Source organism: Eublepharis macularius, chromosome 3, assembly GCF_028583425.1.
Source record: "Eublepharis macularius isolate TG4126 chromosome 3, MPM_Emac_v1.0, whole genome shotgun sequence".
Classification (NCBI taxonomy): Eukaryota; Metazoa; Chordata; class Lepidosauria; order Squamata; family Eublepharidae; genus Eublepharis; species Eublepharis macularius.
This window is the reverse complement of record NC_072792.1, coordinates 164582921-164608182: the sequence shown is the minus strand read 5'-3', so window position 1 is coordinate 164608182 and position 25262 is coordinate 164582921. Positions and strand designations below refer to the sequence as shown.

Sequence of the window (25262 nt, the reverse complement as noted above, 5' to 3'; positions counted from 1 at the left end):
AGATGTTTATGCACTATGTAAATTATTGCTATAGCGTGTTGAAATTTGCAGCATATCCTGCCAATTCAACTACTGGCCAAAGCTGTTAATGACAAGAAAAAGCCTGAATTTCAAATGTAATATTATGGAGGCTGAAAGGACCAAAAATGTCATCTAGGGTCACACTCCGTGGTGAGGTGAGACGGTCTACTCCCTGCCTTCCGTGAAGATGACCTGCAGTCTGAACTGCTGTGAGACAAAAGCTGCAACAGGTGTGCTGGGGAAAAAGTGACCACGACGTAAATACCTCCAGATGGCACATGGACCCAGCCAACCTGTACCCATTTGTTGAAAACATTATATATTTTGGACTTTCCACACCCCAGGTGGATTATGACACTAATCCAAGAACAAAGAGGTCGATCTAATCAACCTCTAAGCAGCCTTCTTCCAGTTTAAATGGCTCATCCAATAGAAGAACCACTTAAGTTGGAGGAAGGTTTCTTAAACTGGAGGAAGACTTCAAACCTGAGCGAAAAGGAAAGGTGAGATATAAATATTTTATTGAATAAATGAATAAACTTTTCTCAGAGGAGTAGTAGGATGGGGGTAGGATCCACCCCAATGAAGCCTCCAAAAGCAAATTAAAACTGCGCAAAAGGAATCAGCAAAAGAACCAGATTGGAATGAACCAATTTAACTTATCATTGATAGGTAAAAGCAAGGGATGTCAGAGTCCAGCCATAAAAGCCGGAGCTGGCAACAATAAAAGAGGATGAGAATCTATCTGAAAACTAGAAAAGAAAAAGTGTCCAGTAGCACCTAGAAGACTAACAAAATTAGTGGTAGGGTATGAGCTTTCGTGAGCCACGGCTCACTTCTTCAGGTACAGCTACAATGTGAGTCCACTAATTTTGTTAGTCTTATAGGTGCTACTGGAGTCTTGCACTTTTCCACTGCTACAGACAGACAGACTAACATGACTACCCATCTTGATCTAAAAACTGTGAGATAAGGGATGATGAAAGGTAGGCCTAGTTCAAACACTTACTAGGCCGAAAAGAATCTTTTGCGTGTGGTGAGTGATGTGATGTGAGCACTATACTAGACATCTAGTCAGACGGTTGCCTCACACAGCCAGTAGAAGCAATGCACCCCTTTTTAGAGGGAAGGAGAGGGGAAGATTCAAACTGAACATCCATATGGAGTCCCGTGTTTATATTATTTATTTGGTATATTTATATAGCCTGTTTATCCAGTAAATATATATGACCCCGTCTATAATTGGTAAGCTCTTTCACAGCATTCAGTAGGGCTGATGTATTGCTGCTGCTTCTGTGTGGAAAAGAATGGGGGGAGTTGGCTAGTGGATGCCAACCTCCCCCCGCCTTTTTTTGTGACTGAAAGTTCTTTTCTCTCAGCCTCATTTCAGTTGCTTCTCAATATTCTCACTAGGTGCCTTCTCCAGCTCCTTCTCTTTGAGGAGCTATGTATGAGTAACGAGCAGCAAAAAAACGAGAGGTTTTGTGGGGCACCTTATCGTTTGTTTCTTTGTTTCTACCCCACTTTTCTCTACACTGCGGACCCAAAATGGCTTACGCCGTTTTCTTCTACTCACTGCTTTTTTCCTTAAAAAAGAGGTGGTGGTACTCAGGATGTTTGCCATCTTGGGAGCCCAAATGCACTGGCCAAAGGAGGGCTGGTACTACAGAAAGAAATGAGGGTGCTGTGTACCGGCATACATTGCTGGAAAAACAGTCCTGCTTGTGCTGCATCCTCACAACAACCCTGTGAGGTAGGTTAGGCTGAAAGTGTGTGACTGGCTCGAGGTCGCCCAGCAAGCTTCCGTGGCACATTGGGGATGCAAACCTGCTTCTCCCAGATCCAAGCCCAACACTTTAATCAAGAAGAAGAACATTCAATTTATATACCACCCTTCAGGACAACTTAATGCCCACTCAGAGCGATTTACGAAGTATGTTATGATTATCCCCACAACAATCACCCTGTGAGGTGGGTGGGGCTGAGAGAGCTGCGACTGACCCAAGGTCACTCAGCTGGCTTCCAGCAAAGGAATGGGGAATCAAACCCGGTTCTCCAGATTAGAGTCCCGCCGCTCTTAAGCACTACACCAAACTGGCTCTCCACAGTGCATACATTACTCTTTTTGATTTATTTTCTTTGCTTCCACTTCTGGAGTGTTTTAGTCTCAAAGAAAGCTACAGCCGTTCTTTAAATATAATATGAAACCAACAAGGTATGTACATGGCTTACTCCATTCCATATAAGGCCATACGTCTAAGGAAATAGGCCCATTGCCTCCATGTGTTTTGATGTTAACTGTTGGTGTTTTTGATTTTTGCCATGCCATGAGCCAACAACTAAGTCATCTGTGGGGTGCAAAACTATAATCACCATTTCTAATAGTTTAGAGATGACTTCCATGAATGGACTGGACATTCTGTTGCTGATCTAGGTCTAGAAACCTGGGTTTCCAACAAACAGCAGCAAAACTTTGGCGGGGGCGGGGAGGGGAATGTGTGTGAAAGTATGAAAGCAGCAGAAAAGTATTTGTAATTGGCTGAGATCCACCTCAGCCGTCTGTGTTTCTCCGGTGTATTGACCACTTCACAGTAGAATCATAGAATCATAGGGTTGGAAGGGACCTCCAGGGACATCTAGTCCAACCCCCTGCACAATGCAGGAAATTCAGAACTACCTCTCCCCCCCCACCCCTGCTCCATGTCCAGAAGATGCATCAGGATCCCTAGCTGAAATGGCCTGGGGGAAATTGCTACATGACCCCAAGGTGGTTATTGGCATTACCCTGGGCATATAAGAAGGGTTCACAAGAACTAAGCACTGAAGTAACCCTTCCTGCCCTCCCTCTCATGAGCTTCCCAGGTTCACAGAATCAGCATTGCTGTCAGGTGGCCATCTAGCCTCTGCTTAAAAACCTCCAAAGAAGAAGAGCCCACCACCTCCCGAGGAAGCCTGTTCCACTGAGGGACCGCTCTTTCAGGAAGTTCTTCCTAATGTTTAGCTGAAAACTCTTTTGATTTAATTTTAACCCATTGGTTCTGGTCCACTCTTCTGGGGCAGTGAAAAAACAACTCCAAACCATCTTCTATATGACAGCCCTTCAAGTACTTGAAGATGGTTATCATATCACCTATCAGTTGTCTCCTCTCCAAACTAAACATACCAAGCTCCTTTAACCTTTCCTCATAAAACTTGGTCTCCAGACCCCTCGCCATCTTCATTGCTGTCCTCTGGACACATTCCAGCCTGTCTATATCCTTAAATTGTGGTGCCCAAAACTGAACACAATAGTCTAGGTGAGGTCTAACCGGTAGGAAGTGTTGCATGCAGAAAGCAGGCAAGAAAAGGGTTAACCGCCTCCATTCTACTCACCTCCCTTGAAAGTGCAGCCACCATTCCCAGATCTGGTTCTACTGCCATTTATCTGTTTTAGACCTAAGAATCTTTGAGATTTATTCTCACTTTCCATGCCTTTAGAACAGAATTTCCCAGAGCATCTAAAACTGGTAATGAATAAAGATTTCTCTGATTTTCCCAGTATTTCAGTGTTACTGTGAAAGGTTTCTCAAGCGTTTATTCCTAGTGCTAAAGTACAAATGACACAGCCATAAATACTAATCAAAGAATTAACTCAGTGTTCATGAATACAGCCAGGTTTCCTCTTAGTAAGGTTGTTTATGACCAAGTTTTTTTCCCTTTGTCATCACCCAGTAAGGATTGCAGAATTCATCCTAAAGGATCTTAATCCAGCATTCTTTTCCTTCTGGGTATGATTACATTTAACGAATACTGCTGTATCTTAACTTGTATTTTTATATGCTTCTTAAAAAAAGAAATACAGGGAAGATGTAACATTTTCATGTCAGCTATTTCTCTTAACTGCTAAGAAAATTAACTCTCTGTAACTTTCAAGAGATAGGATCACATTGAAGGCGTTTCCCCCCCTCTCTCTTGTTCTTCACTTTATCAATGTCAGATGGGGTGTTACTGTAAGCCACCTGACACATATCACCTGTTGTGATATGTAATTTCTTAAGAAAAAAAATATTTTGTTTTTGTATCAGCATCCAATGAGTTCATATATTAAAGAATGTCCCGCTACTTTTTTAAAAGTAAGATTGGGATTTGTTTTTCAGCTGGGAAGCTATTTTCCCTAGCTCTTTGACTTCTCTAGTTTATTTCGGAAATTTGTGTGCCACCTCTTCTAAGACCTGTTTGAGGGGACTCACAGAGTAAAAGGCTATATTAAAATCTTTAAAATAAAAGTTTAAAAAGCAATGATAAACAAAAACATCTATTAAAAAGAAGCCAGCGTGTAAAAGCATTTTAAAAATAATATTGATAAAACAGTCCGCAAGATTAAAGCAGACCATCAAAAACAGTTTTAAAAGATGAAACCACCTGGATCTATGGCATGGTAACATTGAGACTTGACAACTGTTGTCCACTCAGGTCTCCCTTCAAAGTCAACTTGTGGACCCCAGTTGGTGGAGAACACCACTGCCTAATTATTATCAAGAACTAGGTAGAGTATGCATATTGCTCCTGCAGTCACTCTATTGACTTCCCATCATATTGGGCTCAATTCAAGGGTTTGGCTTGCACATATGAAACTCTTCGTGGCTTTGGTTCCTCCTAGCTGTGGGAGTGGTTCTCTCCCTATGCTCTGCCATGGCAGCTTTGCTTATCTGAACAGGGCCTCTGCAGGTTCCAGCTTGCAAATGGAAAACATTAATAACTGCCTATACAAACACATTCTCTGCGGTGGCCCCTGCCTTGAGGAATAGACTGCTTAAGGAGGTAAAGAATGCTCCCCTCTCCTGGCCTTCCACAAACTATGCAAAACTGAATTATTCAGGAGAGCTTTTCTACACAGGTAATAGGGATGTGAGGAAATGGTTCAGAGAGATGTTTGGTAAAGGGATAGGGACTGTAGACTATACTACTGGGCACATGCTCCTACTGGTTCATTTCTGTGTCATTGTATATGTTATGTTAAATTGCTCATGTTTTGTTTCAGCATTGTTTTTGCTCTGTATGGGATTTCTGCTTGTTTTCAAATCTTTGCAATCCATACACAGTTGTATTGTTTACTGAATATCCCAGCTGTTGACTGTATTGACTTACAATGTGTAATCTGCCAAGTTCTTGTGAGAAAGTTGGACTATAAAACAAACAAACAAACAAGTCATACAGTGCTCCTGCCTGCCAAGGTAAGATGAGTGGTGTCCAGAGATAGGGTTTTTCTAATGGTGGATGGGATCTTTGATTTCCCTTCTCCATTACAGCCCCTCAGGAGTGAATTTTTGGGATATGAACAGGCTTCAGTGGAAGGAGGAAGGTACCAAAAACCCCTTCCACAAACATGTTTCTTTTAGAGAATGACTGGACCTAATTTGGAGACTGCTGTTCTCAGTTCATTTTTTCATCCCACCTTTCCTCCACAGAACTCAGGGCAGCATACCTGTCCACTAACTCTCAGAAGGGCTGCATCCAACCCAGTAACAAGCAATTATACGTATTGCAGAAACTTGATCTAGCAATGGCATATGGTTTGCTGTAACTTTCGTATTTTCATTCTTTAGGCAGACTCCCAGATCGACCGAGAGCATCAAAATTTTTATGAAGCTTCCTTAGAATATGTCTTTAAGATCCAAGAAGTTCAAGAGAGAAAAAAGTTTGAGTTTGTTGAGCCGGTGAGTTATGCTTAATTTACTCTTCCTTTCCCTAAATCAGTAGTTCATATTTCCCACTCTGCAGGGGGATCCCTTTCCATACTGATCTGTAAGATTGGTAACACCAGGGTTTATTAGAGACATCATACAAAATCATAGTTTGCACCAGTCGTGGTTTATAACCCAGCCCATGGAGTGTGGTATCACATGTAAAAGCAAACCACAGTTTATCGCTGCTTTTTTGCTTTCATTATCAGTCTCCTTATGATTTAGCCTTGCTTTGATTTGCCATCTTTTCCACATGGCACTTTTTATGGTGCAAAGGCAGCAGCCATAGCTCTGACTTATTTATATTTATTTATTTGATTGATTTCTAGCCCACCCTCCCCGCAAACGGGCTCAGGGCGGGTTACAACAGGAATAATGCAACAATTATAAATACATTTAAAAACAACAATAATAATCATGGTTGTTGTGGGTTTTCCGGGCTGTATTGCCGTGGTCTTGGCATTGTAGTTCCTGACGTTTCGCCAGCAGCTGTGGCTGGCATCTTCAGAGGTGTAGCACCAAAAAACAGAGATCTCTCAGTGTCACAGTGTGGAAAAGATGTTGGCAGGTCATTTGTATCTACTCAGGAGGGGTGGGGTTGAGCTGAGTCATCCTGTAAGAGTTTCCCAGGGTGTGGAATGCTAATGGCAGGAGGCTTCACTGTATCCTGAGGAGGTTCTTTTGCATATGGATTGGTACTTGATGTGCTAATCTTCCCTGCAGGGCTATTGTCGGGTGTGGAGTGTTTTGTTAGCCTGGTGTTTTTCAGAACTGGAAACCATGCTGTGTTCATTCTTAAGGTTTCTTCTTTCCTGTTGAAGTTTTGCTTATGCTTGTGAATTTCAATGGCTTCCCTGTGCAGTCTGACAAAGTAGTTGGAAGTGTTGTCCAGTATTTTGGTGTCCTGGAATAAGATACTGTGCCCTGTTTGAGTTAGGCTATGTTCAGCCACTGCTGATTTTTCAGGTTGTCCAAGTCTGCAGTGTCTTTCATGTTCTTTTATTCTTGTCTGGATGCTACGCTTTGTGGTCCAGATGTAAACTTGTCCACAGCTGCAGGGTATACGGTATGCTCCTGCAGAGGTGAGGGGGTCTCTACTGTCTTTTGCTGATCGTAGCATCTGTTGTATTTTTCAGATGGGTCTGAATACTGCTTGAAGGTTATGCTTTTTCATAAGTTTTCCCATCTGATCAGTAATTCCTTTGATATATGGCAAAAACACTTTTCCTGTAGGAGACTGTTTTTCCTTGGTTGTTTGATTCATCCTGGGTTTGATTGCTCTTCGGATTTCATTTCTGGAGTAGCCATTTGCCTGAAGTGCGTGGTTTAGATGATTAATTTCCTCATTGAGAAAGTGCGGCTCACATATCCGTCTTGCACGATCCACTAATGTTTTCATTATGCCTCTTTTCTGTCGGGGGTGGTGAAAAAGCATAACCTTCAAGCAGTATTCAGACCCACCCAAAAAATACAACAGATGCTACGATCAGCAAAAGACAGTAGAGACCCCCTCACCTCTGCAGGAGTATACCGTATACCCTGCAGCTGTGGACAAGTTTACATCGGGACCACAAAGCGTAGCATCCAGACAAGAATAAAAGAACATGAAAGACACTGCAGACTTGGACAACCTGAAAAATCAGCAGTGGCTGAACATAGCCTAACTCAAACAGGGCACAGTATCTTATTCCAGGACACCAAAATACTGGACAACACTTCCAACTACTTTGTCAGACTGCACAGGGAAGCCATTGAAATTCACAAGCATAAGCAAAACTTCAACAGGAAAGAAGAAACCTTAAGAATGAACACAGCATGGTTTCCAGTTCTGAAAAACACCAGGCTAACAAAACACTCCACACCCGACAATAGCCCTGCAGAGAAGATTAGCACATCAAGCACCAATCCATATGCAAAAGAACCTCCTCAGGATACAGTGAAGCCTCCTGCCATTAGCATTCCACACTCTGGGAAACTCTTACAGGATGACTCAGCTCAACCCCACCCCTCCTGAGTAGATATAAATGACCTGCCAACATCTTTTCCACACTGTGACACTGAGAGATCTCTGTCATTGGTGCTACACCTCTGAAGACGCCAGCCACAGCTGCTGGCAAAACGTCAGGAACTACAATGCCAAGACCACGGCAATACAGCCCGGAAAACCCACAACAACCATCGTTCTCCGGCTGTGAAAGCCTTCGACAATAATAATCATGTCATCATACAATGTAAAATACAGTTCCAAGATTGTGGCCCATTCCATCCACACCTGCTGAAAGAACACAGGATGAGGGGGAGGGGGGGTTCAGTTGTTCCGGTCACACTGTGACTTCTCATGTGGGGGGGTGAGATGACTATACAGCCCCCCCCCAAGCAGGAGACCGATAGGGAGGCTTATCAGATGGATATGAGACTGGCCTCAACCATATTCCTGGTGGAGCATCTCTGACTTACAGGCCTGCCGGAATGATAAGAGATCTTGGCAAGCCTGAGTATCTACAGACAGAAAGTTCCACCAGGTTGGGGCCACGCCTAAAAGGTCCCTGGCCCTGGTTGAGACCAATCAAGCCTCCCTGGGGCCAGGGATCACCCTGACTTGACAGTCTCATTTAATGCCCAACAGTAGTTCACACAATTAATTGACTTGAAACGTGATGACATTTCCACAGATGGAATTGCCACAGTTTCTCCACCTTCCTGCTTCTGCTGCAGCCCAAATGCCCCCTGAAATGCTGCTTCCATGGGGAGAGGGGACCCCCCCCCCCGGAACAGCATTAAGGGGGAGCTGGTGATCGGCCATGAGAGGAGGAAATTTTTAAAAATTGCTTTAACCCACCCACCCACTCCCAACATGAGCAGAAGAAATCAATAGGACTCAATACCTTACCTTATCTCAGACCTACCATTTCTGATTTTTGTTTGCTATTTGACTGAAATGGGCTGTCGGTTCAGACAACATGCTGAACCATAGTACAATATCCCTAACCATTGTCCAGTTTGATATTTGAATTGTGACTAGCTGCTGTTGGAAGACATATCCCCAGCATTCTTTTGCTGAATAATGGTGACTTCCAAGTTACCAGTAGAGGGCCCTACAAATTTGCCCACTGGTTTCTCACAAGTTGAAATCATCTTCCATTGATTTATTCTTTTGTGTGGGAATTGGCCAGCCTGCCCTTTTATAGAGAGCAGAAGGATTTTTGTTGGCAGTGGATGAAATATATCATGCTGGAAGATGAGTAAGTGAATGGTTTCCTGGTTGTATGGCTGGTGGTGTCAGGCTCCATAAGAGTATATAGCCTGGATATGGGAACAGCTTCGGCATTCTGGCCTAAACTTTGGCTTTATGGCCGTGCTGCAATAAATCTGTTAGTCCCACAAGATGGCTTTTTGTTGTTGCTTCAACAAAACTAGCATGACTACCTCTGGAATTTGAGTAACCCCATGGTTCCTATGAACACAGCTTGAAAATCACTGCCTCAGATCGACAATGAAGGCATTTAAAGAGGAATGTGCTGGTTAATTAAAGAAGGAAATTTAATATTCCAAGCTAGGAAGCTCTGGCCTTGAGAATCATCTCTGCTTCTTTAAATGCTCAGGAAAAACTGTTTCTCGTCCAGCCTGGAATGAAATTGCAGACGTCTTGCCATCTATCTGCATGACACTTTAACAACTTGTGCTTAACGGTGTTGTCTGTGCAGCGCTTGACGAATATTTCATAACATAAAATTGGCTCAGGGATTCCTAACTGAGGCACTAGTCTTCAAGTTTCAATCAACCTGACCTTTTATGAAGGTAGTAAGAGCAAGGAAGCGTCAGACAACACAGAACTGCTAAGGCAGACGAGAGCAAAATGCGCCTTTAACTTGTCGTCTTGGTGCTTCACTTCTGTGCTTACGGGGGAATCAGTCCTGTTGAAACTGGTGGCCTTTACTTCAGAATATGCATAGCTCAGATTGGCCGGCAATCTCCTTTTGCACCTTGCAAGCTCTTCATGGTGTAGTCATGGAAATCATGAAGTACTTACAGTCTTGAGGGAAGGCTGGGCCTCTGCCTGCAGTAAACTTTGAGTTGTGAGCTTTGCCAACAAAATACTCATAAACGTGCCTGCTCCTGCCCTAGTTCAACTCTATTTCGTATTTCCATGAAAAAATTCTTCTATCACCTGAATATCTAGTCGCTTGTGTATTCTTGGCAGAAGCGCAACACTCTGTGCAAGAAGAAACTTGTGGATAATTCTCAGCTTTTTCCAGAAAATAGAGCCGTCTTGGCCGAATCATCTTGATGTTCTCTTCTGTGTAACTTGCATCAGCACCAGTAACAGCTCTTGGGGGCATTTCTGGATTCTGTAAAATGATTACTTGATCTTTTAGTAAGAAACTAATACACTCGGTACAGCTGCAAATTATAACAAGAAATGCTAAGTTTTTCCTTGGAATCCACAAAAGGAACTTATTCTTTTTTTTTTTTTTGCTGCATATGACACAAAATAATCCAGTTCCAGTCTTGTATCAGCTGCTGCCACAAAACTAATATTTCCTGGGAAAATGAAGCAACTTTGACCAGTTCTGATCCTGGGATAGTAAGCCTGGAGTTAAATGTGGTTTATCCAGTAGGAGAACGGCTTTCATCTGAGGGGTGCAAATTTGTATAACATTCACAACAAATAAACAGGAGCCCTGTTGACACTGTAATACACTGATAAGAGGGTGTTTGATATGTATAATTAATGGGGGGGGGTTAGGATGGAAACATAACCATTAATTCAGTGCAGTTTGAATGGATTAAGCTACCTTATAAGAAGTCTAGTTGTTAGTCCATCTCACCCTGACTGACAGCCGCTCTTCAGGGCCTCTTTCCCACTCTTGTTCCCTGAGATCTCTTTGAGGGAGGAGGTTACAGAATCAAAACTGGGACCTATTTTTGAGCTCTACCACTCAGCCTCTTTCCTGCTTCAGCAGGGCTTTTTTTCTGGGAAAGGAGGTGGTGGAACTCAGTGGGTTGCCAGCACACGGGGCAACTCTTGGCGGGAGGTGGTGCCCCTGTTACCACATGTGCGCGCGCAAAGGGCGTGCATACTCCCAGGACCGATGATGTCACTTTGGGTCAGCTGGAACAAGGGGGGAGTTTTTAAAAGTTTAAATCGCCCTCAGCGAAAATGGTCACATGGCTGGTGGCCCCGCTCCCTGATCTCCAGACAGAGGGGAGTTTAGATTGCCCTCCACGCAGCGGTTAAGTTATTTATAGTTTGCCTTTCTCACTGGGACTCAAGGCTGATTACGAGAAATAGTCAACACAATCTGCAGGATGGGGCATCCAACAGTGAGTGAAATAGGATTTGTGTTGTAGAGATCTGGAACCCACCAGAAATCTGAAAACAAAGTGGAAGTAATGCATAAGCATTAACTTGATGTGGTACAGGAATAGGGACTGTAGACTATACTACTATGTACTGTCTGTTGCTGTAAGTATGCTCCTACTGGATCGTTCTGCACCATTTAATATGCCATATTAATCTGCTTATGTTTTGTTTCAGCATTGTTTTTCAGCTCTATATTGGATTTCTGTTTGTTTTCAAATTTCTGTCATCCTTACCATATTGTATTGTTTATTGAATGTCCCAGCCAATGTTCGTATTACTATGTAATATACTACGTAATCCACCTCGAGTCTCGGTGAGAATAAATAAAGGAAATAAATAAATGATGCAAAAATTACATAGTAATTACACACGGTAATATAGACCACAGTCTTCAAACCTTCACTCAAGTATCTCTCTAAACCATTCTGTACAGTACAGACCTATTACCTGTGTAGAAGAGTCCTCTTGAATAAATCAGTTTTGCATTTTATGGATGACCCTATTGAAAAGTACTACATTGGAGCTGATAATATAGTCTTCTTGGTGGTGTTTTATCTGAGGGCCTAATTACACAATGCATTGTTCCCTAGATTGTCTCTTGTGTCATACCAGCAGACGTATTTTGAGAATTCTGCACTCAAGAATTAATTCCCAGGCCTGCCCAGACCTGATTCGGGTTGGCAGTGCAGCATGCAGGGGGGGGGGGCTACACCCACCCACCCTACAATGCTCTTTTCCAATCTGAAATAGCTCTAGGGAGTCACTTTTGACGAACTAGGGAAATGTATGGGCTGGGATAGCAACTCCCTGGAGGCCATTTCAGGTTGAAAAAATGATGTGGGAAAGGACGCTTAAGATCCTTCTCCTCGGTTACTGTCCCAATCAGACCCTTGCACGCTCTGGAATTAAGTTCCGAGCAAAAAATTCTCAGGACACATGAATGCATAAAGTAGCCTTACACTGAATTAGACCACTGATCGTCTGCCAAGGTCAGTATTATCGACTCAGACTTGCAGCGGCGGATCCTTTGAAGTAGAGATGCCAGGATTAAACCGAGGACCCTCCTGTACGCAAAGCAGATGCTCTGTCCATTTTGCTGAGGCTTCTCCTGTAAATGCCTGTCCACAGGATCCTTTACAGGAGAAGCCTCAGCAAAACGGACAGAGAATCTGCTTTGCGTACAAGAGGGTCCTCGGTTTAATCCTGGCATCTCTACTTCAAAGGATCCAGGGGCAGACCAGGAATCATGAAATTAGCCCCCCCCCCCTCATTTATGTCATCCTGTTTATGACTGGAGGATAAGAAAGCCTGATTATTTCGCTCCCAAATTTCTCACACAGTCCCCTAATGTGTGTTAACAATTTTCAGATATGCCCAGAACCGTGCATTCGCCTTGCTCTGTATACCTAAATCAAGCGGTTCAGTACACCAGAGCTTACACTAATTTAACACAGACACGGGTGTGTTAGCAGCTGGCCTGCGAGGATTCCAGAAAGCAACAAGGCGGCATCTGAAGCCTGGAAGAGTCTTTATTTATTTTTATGTAGTGCTGGTGACCCTGAGATTGTTTGGTCATCTCATTCTCACAGGAAGAAGATCACACTTCCATTTTGGATAGGGCAAGAATTTGACCTCCAGCCCTTCAATCCATCAGCCAAGAAGTTACTGTCTTCCTGGCTCACTGTTGTTGTTTTTCCCCCTTTTTTGTGATTTACGGAGAGCACAATGTATACATAGATATCTAGTCTTAAATTAATTTTGTTCGCAATTTGGAAAACAAGAGGGGAGGGGAGAAAGCTGACCTGCATTAATCAAACGGGCCGGCATTTTACAGAAAGCAGAGAGGATGGGTAGAGAGGCTTTGCTTAGTGTTGCTGTACTCTTTTCTGCAAAGTGCCTCTTCCTATACTGGCTGCCTGACAGGGGAGATATTCAACAGATGGAGCATTTTCCTGGCATTGACCACATGCCACTTGAATCTCTGTCTGCCATGCATCACTTAAAAGCACAGGAGCCTTTCCAGAAACAGGAAGTGGCAATACTGTTTATTTATGTATTAATTACACTTTTATCCCACCATTCTTCCAAGGGGCTTGGGGTGACATATATCACAGCTTATTTACACAACAGCCCTGTGATATAGTCAGCCTGACCCAGTTTGTTTCATGACTGAACATCAACTTCCTTGACACTTTTAACTGCTACACTACACTATATTTGCATGCAGAAAGCCCCAGATTCAATTCCTGGTGTCGCCAATTAAAAAGATCAGCTAGTAGATCATGTGATAATACTGGCCTTGCTAGACCAAGACTCTGACTCTGTAGAAAGCAAAGTTGCTAGGCCTCTGCTCCCAGCTCCCATTTCCTTCTGTTGTTTACAGCAATGGGGGGGGGGGGAATTTATAATAGATGAAGAGCCAATGACATGACGTGACTCCTGGGGAAAATCTGGAGGTAATGTCAGTCCTTTCCAGGAATAGCTGGAAACTCTATGGTTTTAAACCATAGAGTTTCCAATGATTCCTAAAGAGGCGTGACATCACCTCCAGGTTTTCCCCAGGAGTGGCATCATGCCATCATTGCAAGTCTGCCCCCATCTTCTGCTGGTTGCTAGACCATGCCTGGCAAATCTAGAAGAAGATTGTTTCATTTGTTTAGTGTGATTGGATATATATAGAAATGCTGCAGGAAGTGAAGGACATGAATTGCCTGTTAAAGGCACCATTTCTTAGTTTGATCACAGATTAAAAATTACATTAAAAACCCAGTCACCAGTCAAGACCTTCTCTGACCCAATTTTCACGTTACTGTCAAGCTGCATGCAATGACATCCAGACCCTTTTAAAACAGGAAAGCTGCTTCCAGAAGTCCAGAAAATGTCAGCAGCATAAGGTTGCTTAAATTTTCCCCCGTCCACCATTTTCCTGTTTCATATATATGTCTGTATATATATGTGTGTGTGTGTGTGTGTGTATAGACAATATATTGTGTATATGTGTATACAATACACACACACATGTGTTTTATATTTTGCCCACTTGCACATGGTTGCTTTTCCCTCTCTAGAATTCCACATGCCCGTTTGCTCCCTTAAATGTGCCCCTGGAATTTCTTGGGGAACAGAGCTTCTGGGAGTGGGTCTGTTTGGCAAGGCAGGGAAAGAGTTAAGCACACTTGCTGCTTCTCTTACCCTATCGATCTTGTTTTGTAAAAAGCCTTGAGACCATGAGGAAAGGCAAGATATAAATATTTTAAATAAATAAGTAAAAGGTATATCAAGATAACATAGCATCCAATATGGTTCTCATTTGTGACTGGAAATCATAGAGCATGGAACACTCCTCTTTCCCTCCTTCTCTGCTCTTGCTTGAGGAGTCAGGTTGCCAGATCAAAGTTAGGAAATTCCTGGAGGTTTGGGGGGTGGAGTTTAAGGAGGAAAGGATTTGGGGAAGGGGCACAGTGCCCCATAGTCCACCTCTCAAAGCAGCCATTTCCTCTGGGACAAAAGATCACTGTGTTCTGAAGAACAGCTGTAATTTTGGGAGATCTCCAGGCCCTCCTGGAAGTGGACTGCTCCCTGCGGAGGAGTTGATTGGAGGACAAAACCAACTCCAGAGGGTGGGAGTTTGCTAAGGGACATGAACAGCAAAAGGGCTCACTCGTCCCATCAAGATTGTCATTCTTTGCAGGGAGGTTAGAGGTAGCATGGGAGATTTCTCAGTTTGCTACTCTTCCTGCTTCAGACTCAGTGGACCCAAAGAGGGACATCTTTGTATTGCTCATTTGTAAAGTCGATAATGGGAGTGGATGGAATGTGTTTAGCTTAATATAAACAGGGTTGTGGGAGGCGAAAGGATCCAAACTCTCCCCTTTCATGCCTTACCTTGCCACAGTCCATTACACAAACACCTTTCTCTTCATCTTCCTCCCCGATATACCAGAAACGTGTCCGGCTATGAGAAGAGTGCTAAGCATAAGATATTGCTGAAAGGAAGTGGGAGGTTTTACTTCACCTAATTTTTGTACCTTTTTTGGGGAGAACTTAAGCCTTGCCCTTCTCGCTTTATATGAGAAAGGTGCATAGACGTGAACAAACATGGCGAAAACTATTGTCTGGTCCATCTAGATTGGACCTCTGAGTATCTTGCCTGAGAACTCCCAAGCTTCTGGTATCAAATGTTTTGTAGAAGAATTTTTTTTAACAACTTCTCACCATGCACTAAAATTGTGCCCCCCTGTCTGAAGTCTTCTGGCAGGTTCCTTGAGAAAACTCTCAGCCTGGTGTCTGATGTGCAATGCAAGTCATGGCTGAGCAGGTGGAAGCACTCCTTCTGGGATGAGTCTACTATAGATAGCAACTCTTATCTTAGAAGACTACCTGGGAATCGAATGATAGAAATCTTGCTTGCTCTTAAAAGCCAGCCTGCAAAAAACCCAGTTCCAATACAGACAGGTTCAATAGTTCATAATAAATTGGATGTTGCTGCCATCTAGTGCCCGTTACTCTTTTCCTTCAGTACTGAGTTAAAGAAGTAGGCCCAAAATGAAAACTGAACTCTGAAAATGAAATGTTTGTGTTCTCAGTTTTCATTGTAGTTTGTCTTCAAGTATCTGTTTTCTGGGGAAATCGTAACCTGAAGCCTAGTTAGACAAAGGTATTGTTTTTAGCAGTATGTTAATAGTAAACCAGAGTGCATGAGGAAATAAAGAAAACGGGCAGCAAGGAGTTTTAGACCACTAAAAATAATTTTTGGGTCTTCTACCAACATCAGAATTAAAATGAGCAGTATTAACAGGGCTGATTGAGGTTTTCCAGAACAGGGTGATTTATGAAATAAAGGTTGGAGAGAGCGGGAAACAGACAGAATTCGTGGCCCTTTTAGATTTTTGAATAATTTCTATCATACAAATCTACACACATGATTCCATTTGCCTACTAGGGTTGCCAGCTCCATGTTGGGAAATTCCTGGAGATTCGGGGTGGGGTGGGGGGGAGAAATCTGGAGAAAGTGGGGTTTGGGGACAGAAAGGACCTTGGCATGGCATAATTCCATAGAATCCACCCCCCCAAAGTAGCCATTTTCTCCAGGTGAACTGATCTCTGTGGCCTGGAGACGAGTTGTAATTCCAGGAGATCTCCAGCTGCTACCTGGAGGCTGGCAACACTATTGCCTACACCAGACTGGATGAAAAGAAATGTAAAGGTAACTGTTACAATAATGTAGTTCAGTACTGTCAGTCCCCTATATTGGAGACAGAGTGTTAAGGCTGTGAAAGAAATGCCACCTCGTGAACTCCCTGCAAATCTGGGATTCCACCTTGAGATCTTCTAATTTGAGGCTCAGTGCCTTAGCCTCTCTGTTTTGCCAACTTTCATCTTTATCAAAAGTGAGCTAATAGTTTGGGGCTGCATTAAGTGGTTTAATTTGGTGAGGAAGTAGCTAGCTTTGATTTTAGAGTCCAGAGTTTGAGGACTATATCATGGGGGAGCAAACTTTATGACCCCAAGTGCCTGCCGGGGGAGGGGGGAACCCTTCAGCACCTACCTGTGAAATTACTGGTAATGCACAAAACCAATGGAGGAGGTTATGCTTGGAGAGGCCCACTGGGAGCGAACACTGGGTGCTGACAGAACCCCTAAGGACTCATCCTGGGTTTGGCTTGCTGCTGCATGGGTCCAGAAGGAAATGATGGACCTGTCTTACACTGAATCAGACCCTTGGTCCATTTGTCTGTATTGTCTACTTGGACTGGGAGCAGCTCTCCGGGGTCTCAGACAGAGGACTTTTCATATCACCTACTGCCTGGTCCTTTTAACTAGAGATGCCGGGGTTTGAACCTAGGACCTTCTGCATGCAAAGCAGAAGCTCTACCAGTGAGCCATGGCCTCTCCTGATGAGCATAAGCCATACCCATTGCCTTCTCCCATGCTAGTAGTCTCAGGGTAGTGGTTAAGAGCGGCAGGATGCTAATCTGGAGAACCAGGTTTGATTCCCCACTCCTCCACGTGAAGCCAGCTGGATGGTCTTGGGTCAATCACAGCTCTCTCAGAGCTCTCTCAGCCTCACCCACCGCACAGGGTGATTGTTGTAAGGATAATAATAACACACATTGTAAACCATTCTGAGTGTGGCATTAAGTTGTCCTGAAGGGCAGAATATAAATCAAATATTATTATTGTTGTTATTGCTTGGGTAAAAAACTGGCAACACATATTGGGCAAAATGTTCTGGTATGCCACTGTTTGCTTGTCCTGAACTATACTACTGTATTTGCAAACTCATTCTTAAACTTCGTAATTGGAGCTCAGTCCTCTGCAATTTTTATCATGCATCCATATGGTTGTCATTCAGGTTTTTTTTTAATCCACAATCCTCCTGACAATCAACTAGAATAAAAATTCAGACCCCAGTAAGGACAAAAAAAAAATGAAATGAGTGACACAGTGGATTAATTCCCCTGTAGCAATAACTAGCTCCCCTTCTCCCCCCTTCCCTGGATCGCAGTCTGTTAATTAACCACTTCCACATTCACACCAAACTATAATTTGCCAAAACCACAAATGATGGTTTGTTTTCTAACCTCTAAACCCAAGATTAAGCTATGGGTTGGAATCCTTGTTTGGCAAGCATAGAACAAATAATTGTTCGTGCATCAGATGTACAAACAAATTATGGTATGGAAACGATTAATTAACTGGCTGTGCATGTAGCAAGGAAGGCTGCATTGAGCAAGTGCGCATACGGAATGGTAAATCAAGCTCACTCCTCTAACGATAAACCGTTGGTTGTTTGCCCCACATGGAAATGAAGCAGAAAACACAGAGCATCTTGTGTTGTGTGCGCCAAGCCAATGCACTTTTGCCCGTTCATAGGTGTTTTGCTTGTTTGTCTCCTGCTGTCCTATTGTATGATTTCACTGGGGGAAAGCGGCTTTGCTTCATAGTGGTCTCTAGCAGTTAGCAAACCGTCAGGAATATACATTGAGAAGCTGGGTCATATAGGACCGAGGGACAATTCCCCTTGCCACTCGGGGGACTGTCACCCCCTCCCCAACAGATTTCAGCTTCTAGATTTCTGGATCTAATATGCATGCTTCCTCCCCCTTCTTCTCCAGGACTCTGTCTAGGACATGTTAAGAAGAGGTAGGGTGGAGTTCTCTCCTCCCTTCCTTTCTGAGAAGTATTTTATTCAGCCTCAGCTCCCCCCACCCCCATACACTTTTCAGGTTCTCCATTCCCCCCCCCCTTGCCATGACCTCAGAGAAGCTCTACAAGTAATTCCTGGAAAGATGTAAACTCTTCTGCCTCATCACTGCAAATCCCATTAGCGTATTGAAATTAATCATTGTATATCTCCCCCTACATCAAAAGGGGTCTCCCCCCACATGCACACTTATTGCTCCCAGATGCGTCTGTTTGTATTCTGTGTTAGATAATCATTAAAACAGGAGTTCTGAATGCATAGTTTGGAGTCTCATTCTTTTTTTTTTCCTTTTCAGCTTTTGGCATTTCTTCAGGGATTATTTACTTTTTATCATGAGGGATATGAACTTGCCCAGGAGTTCGCGCCATACAAGCAGCAGCTGCAGTTCAATTTGCAGAATGTAAGTCTGAGCTACATTTTTTTGTAGCTTCTTAGATAGTTGGTATCATGAAGGTAAGATTGGCAGTGCTTTGTTACAGTGCTAGAATCTCTTGGAAAATAAATCACATATTTAGAAAACCAGCAGCGATCTATTGCTTAGATTGTCAGTCTAGGACTTCACTGGGGTGCACTGGGTTCAAATTCTCACCCAGCCATGGAACATGCTGGGGGACCTTGGGCTGGTTACACTTCCTTTCTTTCTACCTAACCTACTTTGCAGGGTTGTTCTGAGGATAAAGTGAAGGGAGCAGCGTCTCTGTGTGGCCTGAGCTCCTTGGACAAATGAATAACTAGAAGTTCAGAAATCAATGGAAGATACTTTCAAGTATTACTTCAATATTCCTTCTGCCCTGCCTCCACCTCCCCTTCACCAGGACTGAAAGTATCCCATCCAAAATGCAACTACTTCAGCCTTGCTTTCAATTGTTGGATGTTTTTGCCTTTAACACTCCTCTTTGAGGACAGGAATGGGATATATAGGAATATATGTGCCCCACTTACCGCCATGCTGGGGATCTGCTGCCCATCTAATATGCCCAAGGAAGAGGGGGGAGCCAATTTTCATGACACCTGCTGAGGGAAGGGGCCAAGACCCCACGCCGGGCTGCAGCAATGCCGCAAACCGCTTGCCAAGCACCGTCTGCCCACAACTCAGCCTGCAACCATCGTGCTCTGTGGATGGGACTGGGGGCGGCAAGACTGGCATGGCGGCAGGGAAGCTCAGCAGCAAGCACTGGGAAAGCCTGATGCTGACAGTCCCTTGCTGCCAATCAGCTGCTCCCCCCACTCCTCCAACAGCAGAGCAATGGAGGCAGGCTGGAGCCACAGCCCCGGTATCACAGGCCGGCTACCATGCACCCATGCCTCGCTCCTGCCCGCTAAACCACCGCCCCACCAAGCACCATCTTCCCACAACTCAAAGCCTGCAACTGTAGTGCTCTGTGGATGGGGCCAGCGGCAGGAAGAACAGCGGGGAAGCTCAGCAGCAAGCGCTGGGAAAGCTTGATGCAACCAGTCCCTCGCTGCCGATCAGCTGCTCCCCCCGCTCCTCCAACAGCTAAGCAACGGAGGCAGGCTGAAGCTGCGGCCCCAGTATCACAGCCCAGCCACTGCACACCTGTGCGAGATGCCTCACTCCCACCCGCTCAGCCCCACACCACTGATCAGCTGTTGTTAAATGGTACAATATTAGCATTTAACATTGCAGCACGGCAATGTTACTGTTCTTTAGAAAACCAAAAAAAAAAAGGCGGAAAAAGAGGTTGAGAAGCTGTGGAGTGTGGATGTGGTTAGATCCGCACAGACCAATCAGCTCCTGAGGAAAAGGAGAAGGTGGGGAGAGAGAAGCAGAAAGGGGACAAAAATGTTCACACTGATATTAATCGGGCCAGCCGCGAGTTGACAGCAGCTTCAAAATAAAATCACAGTATGTCCCCAGGGGGAGGGCAGGAATCAGGGATAACACGGACAAAGAGCGGCACTGCATCTGCTGACTAGCTTGCAAGTGTGAAACCGCTGCAAACACAGGATGCAAAACAGGTACAGAAACTCTTTTAAAGTACGAGTGTGAAAAGTACCTCTGTGTGCATTATTTTTACTGACACAGTTCGTTATCCTTCAATAAAGCTCAATAGCTGACAATATTAGCTGCCTATCCACCTGAACATGGAGTTGACTTTCCCTGCTGTTTGGGTGGGAGAAAGAAAGAGGTGTTCCCCTCAAAACCATGGATTTGAACTAAATAAACATGTACAGTGTGTTTAAATGAAGAGGGGAGATGTAGAGTGATTCCGCACACGTTGGAAAATGCACTTCCAATCCTCTTTATAGATCATTTGGAACGGATTATTTTGTGTGCAGAACAAAAAATCCACCTCAAACGATTGATAAAGTGCATTGAAAGTGCATTATCCAACGTGTGCAGAATCAGCCATAGACATCGCAGGTATCAGAAATCCAGGCCTAATCTTTGACCAGTATTGCAGGGGGGAGGTAGTTTGGTCCTATGTTGGGGGATCAGTTTTCACCCATCATCATTTCAGCAGAATTGTAAGTGGGACACATCCAGAGGTCATGAAGGGCTGAGAAGAAGCAAAGATAATAGTAAGGAATGAGAAACAGAGCGTTGCATTATAACAAGGTTCAGTTCAATAAAAAGCACCAGAGGTCACTGTTGCTTTGATGTCTGAGACTCGCTGCTGTTTGGTACTTTTGCCACTCGTAACTGTAGCACTGCTGCACGGCTTTTATAATTCAGAAGTTGCACTGAGCCAAGTAAGTTTTCACTGAGAGAGAACAGACACCTTGTGAGATCACAGCCAAGATGAGGTTTGGGCTGGTCGTTTCCAGCTTGCACCTGTAATCACTACTGTACACTAGTTCGACCACACAGCTGCAGTTGTGCTATTTGGCATTCCGATGCTGATTTTGACCTTATTGAGCTGTCTCTAACTTGATGCTTAATGCTTTTTTTTAAAGGTGGAATTTGGCTTGTATTGTGTACTTGCAACTTTAAACACTGCTCTGATGATTCTTTGGCAGGAATAAGTTAAATCTGTTGTGGTTTTGACAAATGTTTTTGGTCTGGAACAGAACCATCATTAATTCAAGTATTACAACAGCAAAGATTGGGTTGTATCCCTCAGACATTCCGCTGATGGAAGGGCGATGAGAAGTGACCTCTTCTTATTGTCATCCTCACTGCAACTCACTTAACCACACAGCATTTTATTTGCAACGCCCATCTCTCACACACACACAAACACACACCACAAACTGGTGGAAGTGCCTTTTTACAGATCACGGGGTGGGGGTTGCTGATACATGGAAATGGGGGGAAGGATTCATCTGCCAGTGGCATATCTCCAGGGTACAACCCACTGAGTTTTCCCACAATATCTTCTGGGCAATATTTAATCTTTTTGTAATTTAACCAAATCTACAAGATCCAGTAAGATTTACTTTGAAAGATAAATACATAAGAGTGAAGTATGTATTCATCTTCAGTTCAATAACCCATGATGCAGTGCGATCAAGAGCAAAATGAGTCTGCTAGGGGCACGTGAACAGCCTCCAGATAATTCTTCCTGAGCAGGGCTCATTTCGAGGGGGAACGCGCAGGAATGCAGTTCTGGCAGTTCCCCAAAGAGGTCACATGTCAGATGACCCTGCCCACCTGACTCTCAGCCATTTGGGGCCCGTTTTGTCCTGGATTGGGGCCAAAACAGCCCAGATCGGGCCTCTGACGGGTGATGGATCACTCTCCTGCTCAGCAACAGCCCGGTCCTGACCATTTTGGGCCCCTTTTTGGCCATTTTCAGCCCCTTTTTTCCATTTCGGGCCCAATTTCGGCCCTGAATGGCCAGGACTGGGTCCCAAACAGCCAGGATAGGTGATGTCAGGGGGTGTGGCATATGAAAATAAGTTATACTAATGACACATTTCCAGTAATGTCAAGGGGTGTGGCATATGCTAATGAGTTATGCTAATGAGTTCCTGTAGCTTTTTTCTACAAAATGACCCCTGTTCCTGAGTATCCCAAGTTACAAGAATCACAAGAAATGTCGGTTGCAGTTGTCATTTTATGGACAACTTCATGATTCCGGCATCCCTTTTTACTGGGTGGAATGATTTTACAGTAGCTGCACTGTTAGACTTTCAAGATGCAAACCCCATTCTGACCATGAACACGTCCACTTCTTTGGAGCAAAGGGCTATCCCAGGGTTTTTTCTGATCTCTGTTGTCTGGAGATCTCCAGCTACTACATGGAGGCTGACAAGACTGGGTATAGATAATACATAACTTAAGCTTTACTCACAATGGTGTATAACATATACATACGGGTGATGTATAGCTTAAGATTTAATCCTAATGGTGGCAGTAATGGTGCTTTGCGGCGTCAAAGATTTCTCAAGCCATTTCGTAGCCTGTGTTTTGTCTGTGCCTTTGCTTAATTTATTTCTGAGTATCCCCAGTTCACATAAATTAGTTAACATCTCAGCCTCTGAAAAAGGCAAGCAAGCTAGATTCGTCAAATGCTGTGTTTGAAAATACTTTTAGCATTGGGAAAAGGCTATTTTAGGGCATGGAGCATTGCTCTCTTCTTAATACACATTTAATAATAATAATAATAACATTCGATTTATATACTATGCTTCAGGACAACTTAACACCTACTCAGAGCAATTTACAACGTATGTTATTATTATCCCTACAACAATCACCCTGTGAGGTGGGTGGGGCTGAGAGAGCTGTGACTGACCCAAGGTCACCCAACTGGCTCCAAGTGGAGGAGTGGGGAATCAAACCTGGTTCTCCAGATTAGAGTCCCGCTGCTCTTAACCACTACACCAAACTGGCTCTCCAAACTGTAGAGAAGATGTAAGTAAGCATCTTTCTAATATGTGAGTAGTTGGGGCTGGCTCTGAAATTTTTATACAATCTCCAGAGTCAGATAAGAGAGTTTTTCCTGTATCATACTACTTCATTGCAGGAGAAAAGTCCTTCCTCCCATGAAAAAAAAAATCCCTGCATGTGAAAAACTAGCTAAGTGACATCTTATTGTTATTTTATTTTATTAACCAGAACATCAACATACATAGTCATGCTTATGTATACAAAAAAAATCCTTAACATTACGTCAAATTAAAATGCTGTTTACCACATGAAAAATTATTAAAGATTTTAAATCTCCATATTTAAGCTTTCCATTCTGTTAAACACAATTCCATTGTAATGTGTGGAAATGGGCAGTTGAAGCTTTCCTTGGTATCACCTGACAAATAGGAACCCGTTAAGCCCCTATTAAATAGACAGGCCTTTGTTTTCTCCAGGTAGTTGGCAGTCCTATTCCAGGAATACATTGCCACAACTATCCCCTGCCTCCTTCTCTGGGGTGGGGGCAGTGATGGTGGTAGATTGCTTTGGGAAAACAGCAGAGGAAACATTTCCCTACCCAAGCCCTTCAGACATGCCTAGATGCTGTAATTTTCATAAAAGCCGCCATTTTGTGAGTGGTAGTTCCCAAGGCTTTTGACAAAAATTAAGTTGCACCCAGAAAACATGAAGTCTGTCCTCCCATTTTTTAAGACAGCTTGCTTAAATCATTTCAGGCAAGCTTTTAGAAATGTAAGACAGTTTTATACTGTGGATTTGCGTGTTCTCTGTTATACCAGGTTGCTGTAGTGGTTAAGAGTGTGGGACTCTAATCTGGAGAACTGGGTTTGATTCCCCACTCCTCCACTTGAAGCCAGATGGGTGACCTTGGGTTAGTCACAGCTCTCTGAAGCTCTCTCTCAGCCCCACCCACCTCACAGGGTGTTTGTTGTGGGGATAATAATGACATACTTTGTAAACCCCTCTGAGTGGGTGTTAAATTGTCCTGAAGGGCGGTATATAAATCGAATGTTATTATTATTATATTACTATATGTCATATGTGCTGCTGTTTTCTTTATCATGCATTTTAAGATGCTCTGTTATGATTGCGGAGACTGACCAAGAGAGAGATCTTGGAGTCATGATAGATAACTCACTAAAAACGTCAGCACAGTGTGCGACTGCCATAAAAAAAGCTAATGCTATGCTAGGGGTTATTAGGAAAGGGATTGAAAACAAATCAGCCGGTATCATAATGCCTCTGTATAAATCGATGGTGAGGCCTCATTTGGAGTACTGTGTACAGTTCTGGTCGCCACACCTTAAAAAAGATATCATAGCACTGGAAAAAGTACAGAGAAGGGCAACTAAAATGATTAAAGGGTTGGAACACTTTCCCTATGAGGAAAGATTGAGGCGCTTGGGGCTCTTTAGCCTGGAGAAAAGACGACTGAGGGGAGACATGATAGAGGTTTACAAGATAATGCACGGGTTAGAGAAGGTCGAGAAAGATGTGTTTTTCTCCCTTTCTCACAATACAAGAACTCGTGGGCACTCTATGAAATTATTGAGCAGTCGGGTTAGAACAGATAGAAGAAAATACTACTTTACACAAAGGGTGATAAACACATGGAATTCGTTGCCACAGGAGGTGGTGGCAGCTACAAGCATTGCCAGCTTCAAGAGGGGACTGGACAAATATATGGAGCAGAGGTCCATCAGTGGCTATTAGCCACAGGAGATAGATGGTATTCTCTTTGTGGGGAGGTGGTGCTCTGTGTCTTGGTGCTGGAAGGAAGGCAGTGGGAGGGCTTCTGGTGTCCTGGCCTCACTGACAGTCCTTTAGATGGCACTGGATTTCTAGCCACTGTGTGTGACAGAATGTTGGACTGGATGGGCCACTGGCCTGATCCAACATGGCTTTGCTTATGTTCTTATGTTCTTAAGATGCTCTGTTATGATTGCATTATGTTCATTAACCATCTTGAGTATTTCCTGGACATATATCAAGCATTGTGGAGGCACATATTGACTGACCTAGTGGTAAAAGATTATTTAATGAGGATTGCTGACATTACAGCTCCAGTGCTCCCAATGACTTCCTTTAGAGCTAATAGCGGTCCTGTAG

The 25262-nt window shown here is 43.7% G+C and overlaps 1 protein-coding gene across 1 annotated transcript in view; it reads left to right on the top strand.

Moving 5' to 3' along the window:
* The window catches only part of ARHGAP42 (Rho GTPase activating protein 42), a 202375-nt gene that overhangs the window by 126899 nt on the left and 50214 nt on the right, over positions 1 to 25262 (top strand). Inside the window, exons 6-7 of the mRNA XM_054973588.1 lie at positions 5607 to 5717; positions 18612 to 18716. Of these exons, the coding sequence (XP_054829563.1) occupies positions 5607 to 5717; positions 18612 to 18716 (216 nt within the window). The remainder of the gene's footprint in view (positions 1 to 5606; positions 5718 to 18611; positions 18717 to 25262) is intronic.